This window comes from Cebus imitator, unplaced genomic scaffold, assembly GCF_001604975.1.
Source record: "Cebus imitator isolate Cc_AM_T3 unplaced genomic scaffold, Cebus_imitator-1.0 Scaffold390, whole genome shotgun sequence".
Lineage (NCBI taxonomy): Eukaryota > Metazoa > Chordata > Mammalia > Primates > Cebidae > Cebus > Cebus imitator.
Window position 1 is genome coordinate 1,546,928 of NW_016107705.1, and position 15,686 is coordinate 1,562,613.

Here is a 15,686-nt window from a genome sequence, read left to right on the forward strand (position 1 = left end):
TCTCCTGCCTCAGCTTCCTGAGTAGCTGGGATTACAGGTATGTACCATTATACCTGGCTAATTTTTGTATTTTTAGTAGAGATGGGGTTTCCCCATGTTGGTCATGCTGGTCTCGAACTCCTGACTTTGTGATCCACCCGCCTCGGCCCTCAAAGTGCTGGAATTATAGGCAGGAGCCACCAGGCCTGGCCAGATTTAACATAATTCTTAAGGGCCCTAGGATTTTCAAAATGGTAAACAAGCATTGGCTTCAACTGACAACCACCAGCTACATTAGGCCTTAACAAGTGAGTTAGCCTGTCCTTTTTAAGCTCTGAAGCCAGGCATTGACTTCTCCTCTCTAGCCATGAAAGTCTGAGAAGTCATCTTCTCCCAACAGAAGGTTTTTTCATCTCCATCTGAAAAAATATTTCTTAGTGTGGCCGCTTTCATCAATAATCTTAGCTAGATTTTCTGGTCAACTTGCACCAGCTTCTTCATCAGTACTTGCTGCTTCACCTTACGCTTTTATGTTATGGAGATGGCTTCTTTCCTCAAACCTCATGCCAGCTTCAAACTTTTCTTCTGCAGTTTACTCACCTCTCCCAGCCTTCAGAGAACTGAGAATCAGGGCCTTGCTCTGGATTAGGCTTTGGTTCAAGGAAATGTTGTGGCTGGTTGGATCTTTTCCACGGACCACTCAAACTTTCTTCATAGCAATAAGGCTGTTTATCTTTCTTATAATTTGTGTGTTTAGTGGAGTGGCAGTTTCAATTTTCTTAAAGAATTTTTGCTTTGCATTCAAAACCTGGCTAACTGGCACAAAAAGCCTAGATTTCTTTTGACAAAACTTTCTCACTAATCTTGATCATCTCTAGCTTTTGATTTAAAGTGAGACACATGCAATTCTTCCTTTCACTTCAACACTTAGAGGCCATTGTAATGATATAAAATGGCCTGATTTTAATATTGTTTTGTCTTAGGGAATAGGGAGGCCCAAGGGGAGAGAGAAATGAGAGTGGCCAGTACTAGGGCAGTCAGAATACTCACAACATTAATCTATTAAGTTTGCATCTTATAAGAACATGGCTGGTGGCACCCCAAAACAATTACAAAGATGACATCAAGAATCACTGATCACAGATAACGATAATAAATATAATATTAACAAAAGTGTTTGAAGTATTGTGAAAATTACCAAAATATGACGCAGAGACATGAAGCAGGTACATGCTTTCGGAAAAATGTTGCAGACAGACCTGCTTGATGCAGGGTTGGCACAAACTTTCAATTTGTAAGAAATGCAGTAACTGTAAAGCACGATAAAGCTAAACACAATAAAAGGAGGGATGCCTGTAGTTCCTGGTATGAAGTACCATAATTCTCCATTTTTCTCCCTTATTTGTTAATCCATTTTGCATTTATTGAACTTCTCTCAGTGAGACACACTGTGTGGCTGGAGAAATAGCAGGGAAGGAAACAGACATGGCTCCTGACCTTGGGGGCTAGCTCTCTGGTAGGGGGAGACAAATCATCAACAAGTAACCTGCTAGAGAGAGGATTCAAAGGCAAACAGTTAAATTTTGGTCATTGTTCTCCTGGAGCCTACATTTTAGGGTAATTACATAAAATATAATACCCCTCAACACTAACTGGAACATAGTAATTGGTCAGTAAGTGTAAATTTTTATTACTACTTAAAAAATTGGTTACAATCTGCCATTGAATTCATTGTTGGAGACTGCTTTCTGAATACTGGCTTTTGCCATCTGACTACATTCTATAATTTGCCTTGCCTGTTTATAGCCATGGTCATGATTTTTCTGGTTTGCCTTTTACTAATAAATATGTATGTAGTTCTGAGGCAGGAGAATAGGGTCTGGAGGCAGGAAACATAAGGCCGATTCATGCTGACTTCCTGGAACTAAGTCAAATGAAAACACTTCAGCAATGAGAGGAAACATCGTCTCCGTTTACAGATGGCTTCCATCCAGTAAACGACTTTGTAACTTTACTTCATCCTCTTCATTTACACAGGACATATGCCAATTAACCAATGGAAGCCTCTAGAGGGCATTTAAACCCCAGAAAATTCTCTAACGGGGCTCTTGACTCTTGAGCCCATGTGCTCTGGGGCTCCCAACCTATGGGGTGTACTTTCATTTTCAATAAATCTCTGCTGTTGTTGCTTCCTTCTTTCCTTGGTTTGTTTGTGGGTTTTGTCCAATTCTTTGTTCAAGGCACCAAGAACCTGGACACATCAACCGGTAACAACTCTTCCTTAAATAAATACAGCAACCACTTGCCTATTACGTGTGCAGATATTTTCCTTGTACCCCAATTGTCTTTTAGGTTCCTTAAGGTCATATCTAAACATGGACTTTTGAGATTTGTTGTAGCTAAACCTGTATGTAAGCATTTAGGCTTCCTACTTCTTCCGGTCATTTCTTGTGGACTCCTACGCACATAGCTGTAAGCTCTTCTCCTGTTAAACTGTCTCATATCAATTTAACCTGTTAGGCACAGGTGGAGACCTTAAGACGGTAAAGTTTTGCCTCCTTTACAACGGAGGAAGAAGAGCAGCAGGTACAGGGAGAGAAAATTTGTCTAAGAAATAACTTTTTGGGGAGATTAGGCTTGCTCAGTATTGGAAAGGCCTGTATTGCAAGAGTGAGCTTTTGCAGCGGCAGATAGGTGGCTTAAAGTTTCTTTCAACAAAAAAATTCTCTTTCCACAAAGCAAAGAAGGAAATCTCTTAATGAAGTGTTCCCTAAGGAAGGGAAGCTCTCTCTTTTTTTTTTTTTTTTGGAGAGGGAGGAGTATTGCTCCGTCGCCCAGGCTGAAGTGCAGTGGTTAGATCTCAGCTCACTGCAACCTCCGCCTCCAAGGTTCAAGCGATTCTCCTGCCTCAGCCTCCTGAGTAGCTGGGACTACAGGCGCGCGCCACCACGCTCTACTACTTTTTTGTATTTTTAGTAGAGTGCTGGCCAGTCTGGTCTCGAACTCCTGACCTTGTGATCTGCCCGCCTTGGCCTCCCGAAGTGCTAGGATTACAGGCGTGAACCACTGCGCCCGGCCCGGAAGGAAAGCTTTTAACCGGACGGCCCAGGAAGGACACAGCAAGCAGGACTAGAAGCAGCGCGGTGCAAAGTTTGTTTACCTCAGACGCCAGGTTAAGCATGGGTGAGGTGACGGGGAATTCGCCACTTAGGTTCTAGCAAATGGTGGCCTCCTTGCTAAAGCTGAGAGCAGAGGGCCGGGCAGCAATACTGCAGCTAAGAGCCAGCTCGGAAAACGCAGCATTGGAGACGTGAGGCAGGCGGCGCCGGACGCAGAGAAGCGGGAGCGTCTCCCAAGCGCTCCGGCTCCCGGAAGAGGGCGGGGCCACCTAGCATCCCGCGGGCTAAAACCGGCGAGCCAGGGCCGCGCGCTAAGGCTACTCAGCCGCGAGCCGAGCGGTCGATCGCCGTCGCTGCTGCAGCCTGTGCTCACCGCTCTGTGGCTCCACCCGCCATTGTGTAAGTGCGACTGCAGCCGGGCGCGCGGGTCGCGGCAGGGGGCGGCGGCCCCTGGCTCCCCAGGTCCCCGGATGGTGACGGGCCCGCGGGGAGGGCCGCAGGGGCAAACCCAAAGACCTCACAGCCGCCGGCGGAAGCCGGCCTCCCGGGGGCTCCCGCCGGCGGCGGCGCTGCAGGCGAGCGGCAGCGGGTCCCCAACGCCGGGTGCTGCGCAGCCGCTCAGCTGCTTCCTTGGTCCCGGAGCGCGCTGCTGAGTGCCGGCTTCAGGCGTCTCGCGTGCTGTTGGTTTCGCGCGATGTTTAATTCGAATTGAGAAAGTCTAACTTTTTTTTTTTTTTTTTTAATGCAGAGGCCAATAATCCGTTATGGAGCATGCCTTTACCCCGTTGGAGCCCCTGCTTTCCACTGGTACTGTATTTCTTTACACGTTTTAGTATCACTGACGTGCCCCTCCTCAGCGACGGGAACAGGTCCAAAGGACGGGGCTCTGGAGCCAGCATGTTTTCCAGTCTGGGTTCTGTCGCTGATTTCCTAGCTCTGTACCGCTAAGCATATCACTCAGCCTCTCGCCGGCCTCATTTTCCTCATCTGAAACAGGGGCATACGTATCAGTCCTTGCTGCGAGGACAAAATGACACGATATAGTTGCGTGTAGTCCGCCTGGAGCCCAGTAAGCGCTGCCTGTAACCCCGGCTGTTGAGACTCCATCGGCAGCGCGAACCAATCTGGAACGTAGCGGAACATTAGACATTGCAGGCATCAAGGACGGTCATCGTTGTCTGTCCGTGATGCGTTTTTAATCCATTGAAGGTGCCCCGAGCCTACCCAATAAAAGATTGGTCAATGGTTATATCAAGTGCTTCCAATGTATATAACACTTGGGATTTTTTATTCTAAAATTTGAAATTGCTGTGTAACCTAGCGCAGGCTGGGCTGCTCGCTGGTTGTAGAGCCAATCAACAAGGACGAAGTGCCCAGAAAGAAAGTTTTCCAAAGCTAGCAATGGGGACGTGGTCCAGACCCCCGACTTAAGGAAACCATTTCAAATTTGGATAAAATGCAAGGGCTTTAAAAGGGGAGCTTGGTATTGGGGCGCCGGGGTCCCAGTCTACCTGACTTGCTCAGATGATTAATCTTGGGTTATTGCCTCATCTGGTGAACGGGCTGGCGCCATCGCGGGTGTAACTGGATTGTAAATTAACTGCAGCCTTGAAGTAATTTCCAGGTGGGGGAGAATTCAGTTGTCGCCTTGTTTCTAAATTAGTCTCTGGAACTTCAAACACATAATTAGATAAGGAATACATTGTGTGAGGGGTGCGTGGAGGAAAGAAGGAAAGCAAAGATTATTACCTCATTGCTAAAGGTAAGAGAAGGAATGGCACAGGAAAGAGAAAAAAAAACTTGAAAACAAGACATTCGGGTACTTCACGTTGAAACATGGAATGAATGAGTTTATGAGGCAGGTTAATTGTTAGTAACATTCATTCTTGTGTAATAATTAACTTCTGTGTGATAATTTGGTAATGTTATTTTTAATTAGCCATTAGTTTTTCTTGTTTATAACTCATACATTTAAACAGAAAGTATAATTCTTTAAATGTTCACATTTGTTTTCTGTAAACAGGAATTCATGGGTCTTGTTTAGGGCATTTTTAACTTGTATGTTTTTCCACATGCTCGGAGTAGTAGGTGACATTGACTCCTTACTCTCGAGTATGTTTTTGTTTGTGACAGGGTGTTGCTTTGTTGTCCTGGCTGGAGTGCAGCGGTGCCATCATGGCTCACTGCAGCCTCGACTCCCGTGTTCAAGCCATCCTCCCACCTCAGCCTCTGGAGTAGCTAGGACTACAGGTGTGCATTACCCCACTGGGCTAATTTTAAACTTTTTGGTAGAGAAGGGGTCTTCCTATGTTGCCCAGGCTGGTCTCAAACTACGGGGCTCAAGTGATCCCATTCTCCTGCCTCAGCCTCCCAAGTGGTGGGATTACGGATATGAACTACCACACCCAGTCATGCTAAGTGCTTTGTATACATGTTTATGTCTGATTTTACTGGTGAAAGAAAACAGTTACAGAACTAGAATCTTAACCTGGTTATTTTATTAGGTTAAAAGGTTGAGTGTTTATTACCTTAAACAGATTTTCAAGAGTTTTTTAAAAAAAAAAAAAAAAAAAGGCCGGGCGTGGTGGCTCACGCCTGTAATCTCAGCACTTTGGGAAGCCGAGGCGAGAGGATCACCTGAGATTAGGAATTAAAGACCCACCTGGCCAACATGGGGAAACCCTGTCTCTACTAAAAATACGAAAATTAGTTGTATGTGGTGGCGCGCTTCTGTAATCCCAGCTACTGTGGAGGCTGAGGTGAGAGAATTGTAGGAGGATTGCTTGAGCCTGGGAGGTGGACGTTGCAGTGAGCTGAGATTGGACCACTGCACTCCAGCCTGGGAAACAGATTTCATCTCCATACAAAAACAAAAACCAAAAAAACCCCAAAAGGCATTGGCAAGCACATTTTGCAAATTTCCTAGTTCTCATTTATCCAGCTTCAGGAGGACAAACAAACAGCATATTCTAGAGCAAACATTTGATTTGGATGATCTTTTGACTTTCAGATTTGTTACTGAAACCTAAGAGCCTTACTGTCTGAAGATCTCTAATGGTTTTTAGGTTAAAAGAAGTATATCAGAGATACTGATTGCTGTGGAGTAAAGATTGTATTGAGGAATTAGAGTATCTGGATTTAAATCCTAGCTTTTCCACTTATTTGACCATGTACTTCCGTTTCTTCATCTGTAAAATAGGAACACATCACAGGATTATTATGTGTATAAATGAATTAGTACACAGCAAGCACTTAGCTTCAATAGCTGTAAGCTATTCAGCAGGAAGTTTGAGGGGAAAGCAAAACGACAGTTGAATCTCAGGGTGGATGCTGAGATGGAAAAGGAGGGAGCAGATAGCTCTGCCTCCTTTGTTTTTATTAGAGGCTTAGTGGAGAAGGCCTTGACTGCTTTGTAAGTTCCAAATTGGAGTAAGGCCCGTAGGGGGAATGGTGATACATTATGAAGTACAGATCCAGGGGACAGAATCCAGTGTTCCCTTGGGTGGTTCTCAGTTTTCTCCTGTTGTTCCTATGGTTAAAACTATGTAGGATTCTTGTCTTAACTCTAGTTTGGCATTGAAACAGGGACTTGGGCAAGTTTGTGATTACTCTAGATATGTATGAGGTATTTAACAACAGAACTATTACTGTAAGGACCAGTTTAATGCTGGGTCTTTTACAATAATTCATTAAATTTTTGAGGTTAGTTTTTCATTGGAGAGATTCCCTTTATCAAATAGATTTAATGTTTAATACTCACCTGGCAGAGAAGTTTTTCTGATAACATCTTCTGTGAATTTGATTTGCTGGAAAGATTTATCTGTAATGCTTATTAAGATTTAGTATAGTGGGCAATCCAACAATAAAGGTATTCTCTACAGATTAAGGAGTAGCTAAGAAAAGTTTTCTGGACCGAAAATACTTATCCCTCTGGAATGATCACTAGCCCAGAGAAAAATGGAATTCTTTTTAAATTTTTTTGGCTTTTTGTAACTAAAGTAAGTACCCATTATTTAAAGAAAAACAACTATCTGCTCTAGAATGTGAAAGTTTCCTATACTTCCTTTTCCAGAAGTAACTCTTATTTCTCTTACTTTAAACAAAATGGGTTCATAAATTGTTTTATAAGTTACTGTCTGGGGGCAGTGAGTTAAAAACATAAATATTTGTTACTACAAACATCATGTGTATTCTGTTCATTTTTTTCAAGCTATGTAAAAAGTGTATCCTAGTTACCAGACATCATCAATCTAAAAATTTGTGTTTTTTTAAATTTTGTATGAATAAACAAAAATAGGACTACTCGATTTTCTGCAGCTGTTTTCACCTACTATTTTGTTATGTCTGTGTGTATACATATTCCAAGTGTTTTGTTTTTTTAATGAGCAGTGTGGACTCAAATTACTGGTCATTCTTTTTTATTTCTTTTTATTTTTTTATTTTTTATTTTTTTTTAGAGACACGGTATTGCTCTATTGCCTAGACTGGAGTGCAGTGATGTGATCATCGTTCACTGTAACCTCTGACGCCTGGGCTCAAGCAGTCCTCCCACCTTGGCCTCCCAAAGTGTTGGGATTACAGGTGTAAGCTGCTGTGCCTGGCCTCACTAGTCTTAATAGACATTTATGTTACTTCTAATTTACTATCACAGTCTACATTGCATATCTTTGATGATACTATTTTTCATATTTATGTGAGTATTTTAGTAGTATAAGTTTCTAGAAACACAGTTGCCAGGCTAAATGGTATGCTTGCATTTCTGGCTATCAAGAGGATTTATCAGCTAACTAGTGTATATCCTTTTGTACTAGGTACTGAGGGGGATACAAAATTGAAAGAGGTGGTCTTCTATCCAGGAGTTTATGATCTAGTTGAGTATCAAGAACAAAACATAAGATTCCAGTGAGATGTCGAATTATGTATTATAGAACCCACATAGGAACTGTGGAGATGGGGATGACAGGCAGGCTGGAGTAGGCAAATAAATCATGGGGTGAATCAGACATCAGCTGGGCCTCCAAAAGAACACTGGGTTTAAATGGAGAGAGGCACAGGGAGGTTTCCAGAAGAGCACTGCAGGTGATGGGCCATCCTTGAGAAAGAGCTCGGTGCTGCATCTGGACGTGAAAACAGTCACACGGTGGTCTTATTTAGTTGCCGTTTTCTACTTATAAACAAAGGTTTCTCTGTTCATTCCTGTTTATCCATTATGGGCCACACTCTAGTAGATGTGTAGGAAAATAAAAAAGGGTTGACAAATCATCCTATGAAAGATTTCAGTATAGAACAGGTTGTTCAGTACAACACAATGGAAATGTAATTTCATATGTAATATAACTCAATTTCCTAATAGTCTCATTAAAAAGGTTATACATTTAAATTTGATTTCTTACTTAATCTAAAATTCTATTATTTTGACATGTGATCAATATAAATAATTACTAATGTTATAGTTTACATTTTTTTGCCCAAAATCTTCAAACTCCAGTGTGTAGTTTACATATCTAGCACATCTTAATTCAGATGATAAATATTGATTAGACATACTTGATCCATATTTAGTTTGTGATAATTTTTCAAATGTTTTTTATTCATATTAGCAAGGAGCAACTCATAGCCCTGTAACTTTGGAATGAACTTTATAGGCAAGGAAAAAAAATATTTCTTTTCCAAAGAAAGCCTTGGAAATAGATACTGGACATAGAACTGGACTAAAACCTAGGTTTTCTGATTATTTCCCCTAATATTATAATGGCTTTTTTTCTTGGTGTTGTTTAAATTAAAGCAGTATGCCTGCTTTGAGACTTAGAAAACTTTCAGGGTTATTGTTGTTAATTTTGTTGTTGATTGTTTAAGATACTTTCATCTGGTGTGGTAAAGAAATCTCTGGCTAAAGCTGCTGTGTAAAGATTAGCTTTAGCTGCTGCTTAAGGATTGTGGTATTTTTTGTCATCAAGGTCTATCTAAGACAGTGGAAGATATGAATTAGTGAATTCCAGAGTCTCAGGAATCTTACAGTACTCTCCTAACCAATCAGAAGTCCTCCTACATAGCCCTCAAATCTCTGGAATGTTTCTGGGACATTCACTGTGTTGACTGTTCATGCTTTTCTTGGCATATAACTGATAATTGTTGGAATCCTTCCTTTTATTCCTTCCAACCTATTTCTAATTTACTAAGACTTGCTGCTGTTAACTACGCTTTACTTTGTGTATTTTGTGTAACTTTTCTTCGTATCTTGTTTGATTTTCATATCTGCCTTAATTTTTGCTGTGCTTTTGATTAGATTCGTTACATTTCATGACAACATTTTTGGTTTGTCCTCATTGTCAATGAGCAAATTGTTTCTCTTGCCTCAAATAAGATCTCATTAACTTTATAAGCTATCGTTTCCACATCAACTGGAGAATCAATTTCCTTTGATTCAGTGATATTTAGTCTTGTGGCACCTCCCCATCATTCCATATTAGCATTTTAATAGCTCCATTTAATAACTAAAGCTTCTAAAGTGAGTTTAAAAACAATTTTAAATCTTTAAAAAGTTATCTAAATTTATGCTTTGTAGCATTATTAGAAAGAATGGGGCTTTTTTAGATAAAACAATTGAAAGTATCAGGTGAGCCTGTGAGAGTCATTTTAATATTCACAATGAAAAAATGTTACAGCATAATCACACCAAAAAAAATCTGGGTATTGACACATTAACACCAGATTTCTTTGAGGTTTTCTAGGAAAATGAGGTGTATTTGTGCATTAACTTCCCATCAAATACATTTTATTATTATTTTTTTCTTGGTTAAATGCATCAGAAAGAGTTGTTATTTGTAGGTGGCAAACAAATGCTGAAACAAATGGATATCATTCTGAGTATTTCCGTATCTTTATCACCATTGTCTTTAAAGGTATTCATTTTTCACAGTGGAATAGTTTCTTTTGTTTTTATGACTACCAGTGATTTTAAGCTTTTGATTTGCTCATAGGTCACGTGTAAGGTTTTGGCTTGCTGGCCCAATTGCTGCCAAAAAACTTTTTTTTTCTTTTTTCAAAGTAGGAAAACTGTTCTAGAAAAGGTATCTTCCTAATACAAGTACACATGCTCTGAGTGAATCCTTTGGATGGATAGGAGACATTTGAAACCTTTACTGTTCCTGGTGTGTGTCTTCCTTAGTAATCCTCTGAGGTAGCCATCTGTTTTTTTTTTTCCTGGAAAGACAACTGATGATTAAAAATGTATATTCAAAATAAGCTGAGGTTTACCTTTAGTTCTCTATTTTCCACCTTAAATAGCATAGAAGATCTTTACTTGTTTTCTATGTAATTACCCTTCAAATACTGAAAAATCTTAACCAGATTTTTATTAGTTCTCTATTTTTCAGGTTAAATAATCATAGTCATTTGTTGAACAATTATCTGAGTGCCTGCTGTGTACCAGGAACCAGTCTAGGTGTGGGGAGACATAACAACAATTTTCTTTTCATTTAATGCTTTCCAGACTGCCTATCCTGATATAGGTATCAGTGGCCTCCTTCTGCAAAATCAGATGTCCTTGTCAAGAATGCTTACTGGAGCCTGTTTTCATTTATTTATTTATTTTTTATTTTTTGGGAGACGGAGTCACACTTTGTTGCCCAGGCTGCAATGCAGTGACACAATCTTGGCTCACTGCAACCTCTGCCTCCCCAGGTTCTAGTGATCCTCCTGCCTCATCCGCCTGAGTAGCTGGGACTACAGGCATGTGACAGCATGCCTGGCTCATTTTTTTATTTTTAGTAGAAGTCAGGGTTTTGCCATGTTGGCCAGGGTACTCTCGAACTCCTGACCTCAGGTGATCTGGCCACCTTGGGCTCCCAAAGTGCTTGAATTACAGGTGTACCACCATGCCCAGCCTATTTTTGTTATTTTAAATTGCAGCTTCTGCAGGATATTGAGAATCCTGAGCAGGAAAGTCTTGAGAAATCAAGGGAAACAGTGCTTTGGGATTAAATAAGAAATGAAAAGAGAGAAGTGGGGAGGGGGCAGGCAAATGGAAGGTCTCACAGTTAGATACATTGTTTACGTTTATAAATTTTTTTTTGTATGGTTCTCTAAAACCTTGTTACTTAAGTTGAAATTCTTAGGCCGGTAGCATTGGCATACCTCGGTGCCTGTAAGAATAGCAGAACCTCTGGCCCCACTTCAGATTGACTGAATAAAAATCTACATTTTTAACAAGACCCTCGGGTCCATCTTAATGCTCCTTAAAATTAAAAGGCACTACCTAAGAGGAATACCAACTTCTTAAAACAAAAGCACCCTCCACATTTAATGATAACATTTATCATTATCTAGAACTTCTTTTCAACCAGTAATGTCTGGTAGTTTTCTTTTGAGCTTTATTGCTGTCCATGGAAATGCGTAGTGTGGTAATGTGTTCAGTACACATACCCAGTGGCAGAGGATGGCTCGCCTGAATGCTATGTGGTGATACCTTTCTCCACACTAGCAACATCTGAGGTGCATATCCACTTTATTGGGCTTTGGTTTGCCTTTGCAAATGTCTATATGTAATGCTGATATTCTATCAATGTAGTTGGTTAAGATATAACTTCAGGCTTTTCTCATATATAATTTTGTTTTGGTGTTTTATTGAGTTTGGGGGAAGTAAAAAATTATCCTTTGTAATTATTGGCCAAAAATTACTATATTATGGGAGATAATACACTCTATAATGTTTGGTTGTTAAAATTATGCAAACAGTTTTCTCTGGGAAAATTGATAACCAGAGAGATGTTTTGTGAGTTATGCCTCTTCAGGCATTTCAATTCCTGAGTATCCCTTTACAAATGAAACATCTGTGACTCAATACATTCTTCTTGGTGTGGCTTAAAGTAGTCACGCAATCTCATTCTTTTCTCTGAAAGGTAACATCCTACTAAATAAGTCCATGCTTTTAATTTTGGGGAATGATAGCTGAAGAGTTCTGAAATTTGAAGTTAGTGAAACCTTTTCTGTCCACCACGACGACGATGACGTCTACTACTGCTTTCTTTTTTTGGTGAATCTGGCATCTGAATTGGTTACTATAAGTCAGAATAGATCAAAACCATTTGAAAATGGAATTCAAATGGCCTCTTTTAAAAACATACTTGTAATTATGATTTCATTTCTGTAGAGGAAACATATATGTTTTCTGGCTGGTTAACATTTTATTGATTGAGCCAACATTGTTAACGCAGGTGGCATCATACTAAATCCATGCAATTGAAATACATGGTCCAAGATTTCACAGCGATTATAGCCTACTAGGGCAAATAGATAAGCAAGTGAGAAATTTGAGTACAGTGAGATAAGAGACATCGTAGGGGGAACCCTGGATCACATAGGAAGGATTTCGGGGGTTTATTGAAGGCTCTGGAAAGAAGAAATAATTAAGGTGGCAAATCTGCTTAACTTGTTTTAAGTTTTTTATTTTTGTGACTAACGCTGTGAGATGTTTATATACCTCAGTCCACATCTGATTGTACGCTGAGTGTAAATTTCTGGGAGTAGAATTAAAGAATCAAAGTTATGAACCTCTAGGGTTTCCAGTGCATGTTCCTAGGTGACTTTCCAGAAGGGCTGTAGAAAGTTATAGGGCAGTATCAGCATATTAGTGTGTCCCTTTCAATATGTCCCTGCTGGCAGTGGATGCTCTGATTCTTGATAGAAATATTCATGGATTATAGCTGCCCCCGCTTTTTCTCTCCTACATCATGATTTTTGTAGTACCCTTGGTAGTACTGCCAATATCTAAGGTGGGAAAGATTGTCCAAGACTTGAACATGATCAGAAGAGATTATTAGGTGTCCTTTCAGTGGAACACTGGGCTATTTAGTGGGCCCTGAAGTGACTATACACAGGGTGTATACCTTTCACTTTTTTTTGTTTAGGCAGTTTCGCAATGATGTAGGCACAGAAGTTAACTAGTAGTCATGCAAACGATTCTTTTCTATAATAATGCAAATGAATTTTGTCCAGTGGGATATAACTGATTTCTACCCTGAAGAAATGTCCCCAGATACTATATTCCATTGCTCTATAGTAGAGATTACTAAACTTTCAGTTTTAGACTTGTGTCTCATTAATTTCTTCATGGGGCCACCAGCACCAAACAAATACCTAATAGGTACTTCTATTAAATAATTAGGTCCCAAAAACCTGTTAGTGGTTTGTACAGTGTCCCTGCTAGTTCAGTGAGACACGTTGAATGCTTTGACACTCAACTTTGGAACCCTTCTTAAAATAGATTCACCATTGATGTCAGTAATACTCTGCCTACACACACACACACAAATACGCACACTCAAATTTGTACTAATAATGATCAGTTATATGTTAATTGACAAGTTGAATAATATCTTTGGCATGTGTCTGTTTTATATTTGCATGAAGGTTGTGATTCTAAAATTTTTTTGGAAATTAAGCACCAGTTAAATTTTCCTTAATTTATTGTTAATTTAAAAGGCGGTAAATAGGTCATCTTAAGTTTCTTTGAACTCGGTTTCCTTATCTGTAAATGACGTGTGGAAGACTGTGAGAATTAAAAGTGAAAATGCATGTGTAAAAGCATAGCATGGAGCCTATGAGGACAGTGTGCAAAGTGGGCAGGTCATACATACCTTGGAGCTTGTGGGATCCCTCAGGTGCTCATCCCATAGAAAGGACTTAGGCTAGACTTGCCTGTGTTGCAGTGTGCCTTAGGAATCACTCCAAGAAAGGAATCTCAGCTGCCGCCCTCCCCTCCACTCAAAAGATCCACATATTTGCTGGAACCTCCAGGTGACTGTGTAGCACTGTGTGTCTGGGAACTTCCAGGTTATTAGAGTGGGGAGCTTGTGTTGCTAAGCAGATAATTTCAGCCTGTTCTTGCATTGTTAACTCTGACCTGCTAAGCTAGCTCCTTGAAAAGATTCAGAAATAGGGGAAGGGAAGGAGGTGAAACAAACTCTAGGACCATCTGATTTTTTTCTATATTCCCTCATTTGTTTTCTAAAAAAGTGAAATGTATCCAGTAATCATAACTTTAGACAGCAATTATATAGTTTTGTCATTTTAATTTCCATATGCTTGATCGCCGTGTGCTAAGTATTACCTTCTAACTATAGAAATGACTTTATTGGGCTGGGCACGGTTGCTCGTGCCTATAATCTCAGCACTTTGGGAGGCTGAATGGGGCGGATCACAAGGTCAGGAGATCAAGACCAGCCTGCCTGGCCAATATGGGGAAATGCTGTCTCTGCTAAAAATAAAAAAAAATTAGCCAGGCGTGGTGGTGCATGCCTGTAATCCCAGCTACTCAGGAGGCTGAGGCAGAAGAATTGCTTGAACCCATGAGGCGGAGGTTGTGGTGAGCTGAGGTCACGCCACTGTACTCCAGCCTGGGCGACAGAGCAAGACTGTCTCAAAAAAAAAAAAAAAAAAAAAAAGACTTTATTTCCCCAAACCAGCAAGTATTGCAGTCAACTCTAAAAATGCTTTCTTCTCCTTCAAATTTTAAACTTCTAAAATTACAACTGAAATTTTGAAATAGAATGGAATATATTTAGGATTGATGTGATATCCAAGGAATGGAAAGTAAAAAAAGCTGCCCTGGACTGAAGTACAAGGCTAGGAATATTTACATAGGGACATCAGGCATAGATTATGACTGGGAAAAATGGGATGGTAATGGTAACTTACAAGTAGGTGTCCAATACCCATAGCTCTAAAGTAGCTTACAAAGCCAGAGTAGTTAGGGTGTGGGAAGCCTGGTGGAATACTTATACTGTTTCGTTCCAAACTGTAAAATAGTTTACTTCTATAATTCTTGCTGTCTTTATCCAAATTGCCACTATCATAGGAACAATTGGTTTCTGAACATTCTCTCTTGCCTATTATCAATTCAACTGATTTAGTGTTACCTGTTTCGGTGGATCTGTTAGAATCTGCCTGTGACAATTCTTGTTGATTAAAAAAAACTGCAAGTGAAGAGAACGCATGTGCAGACCAGCTCATGCTAATGACATTCATAGGAACTAGCAATTCCCTTGAAGTGTGCATTGGACTGTGACACACATAACTATGAAAGAATTATGCATATGGTGGTATTGTATACTTGAAGCCTATCATAAATGTAACCTTTCTATTACTGTTAGGAGATGAGTTGTCGTTTCCATTTGCCACGTAAGAACAATACTTGAGAAGAAATCTGATGTTATGCTTTTGGCCTTTCACTGTTTTTTGAAGTGTAAATGGCTTATATTTAGTCAATCTTCTTGTTTTGAAATAGCGTCATTTTTATGCCATCCAAGAGTTAGAGCTGCTGATGCAACTATTAATAGACACAGAAGCACTATTCAGTTGAGACAATGTGTTAGAGGTGTTTGAGTTCTGTGAGGAGTTTTCTGCTCACTTGTACCACACAATTTGAGTCATGTTTGTGCTGCATAAACTGTATCATTCATTTTTACATATTTACATATGTTTGCATAGTACAGTTGATTACCAGTATTTACTGAGAGCTTACTGTATGCAAGGAGCTATTCCAAATTTTCTTTGTGTTAACCTTGACTATACTCACAATCATTTTTT

At 40.1% G+C, this 15,686-nt stretch overlaps 1 protein-coding gene and 1 pseudogene across 2 annotated transcripts in view; both read left to right on the forward strand.

Moving 5' to 3' along the window:
• Window positions 1-2,212: 2,212 nt before the first annotated feature.
• The window catches only part of TPK1 (thiamin pyrophosphokinase 1), a 245,793-nt gene continuing 232,319 nt past the window's right edge, over window positions 2,213-15,686 (forward strand). The window contains exons 1-2 of the mRNA XM_017508327.2: window positions 2,213-2,246; window positions 3,847-3,905. Coding sequence (XP_017363816.2) covers window positions 3,863-3,905 — 43 coding nt within the window. The 5' untranslated portion in view covers window positions 2,213-2,246; window positions 3,847-3,862. The remainder of the gene's footprint in view (window positions 2,247-3,846; window positions 3,906-15,686) is intronic.
• Window positions 3,858-15,686, forward strand: part of LOC119468185 — a 175,225-nt pseudogene continuing 163,396 nt past the window's right edge. Inside the window, exon 1 of the transcript XR_005196832.1 lies at window positions 3,858-3,905. The product of XR_005196832.1 is annotated as an elongation factor 1-alpha 1-like (transcript). The remainder of the gene's footprint in view (window positions 3,906-15,686) is intronic.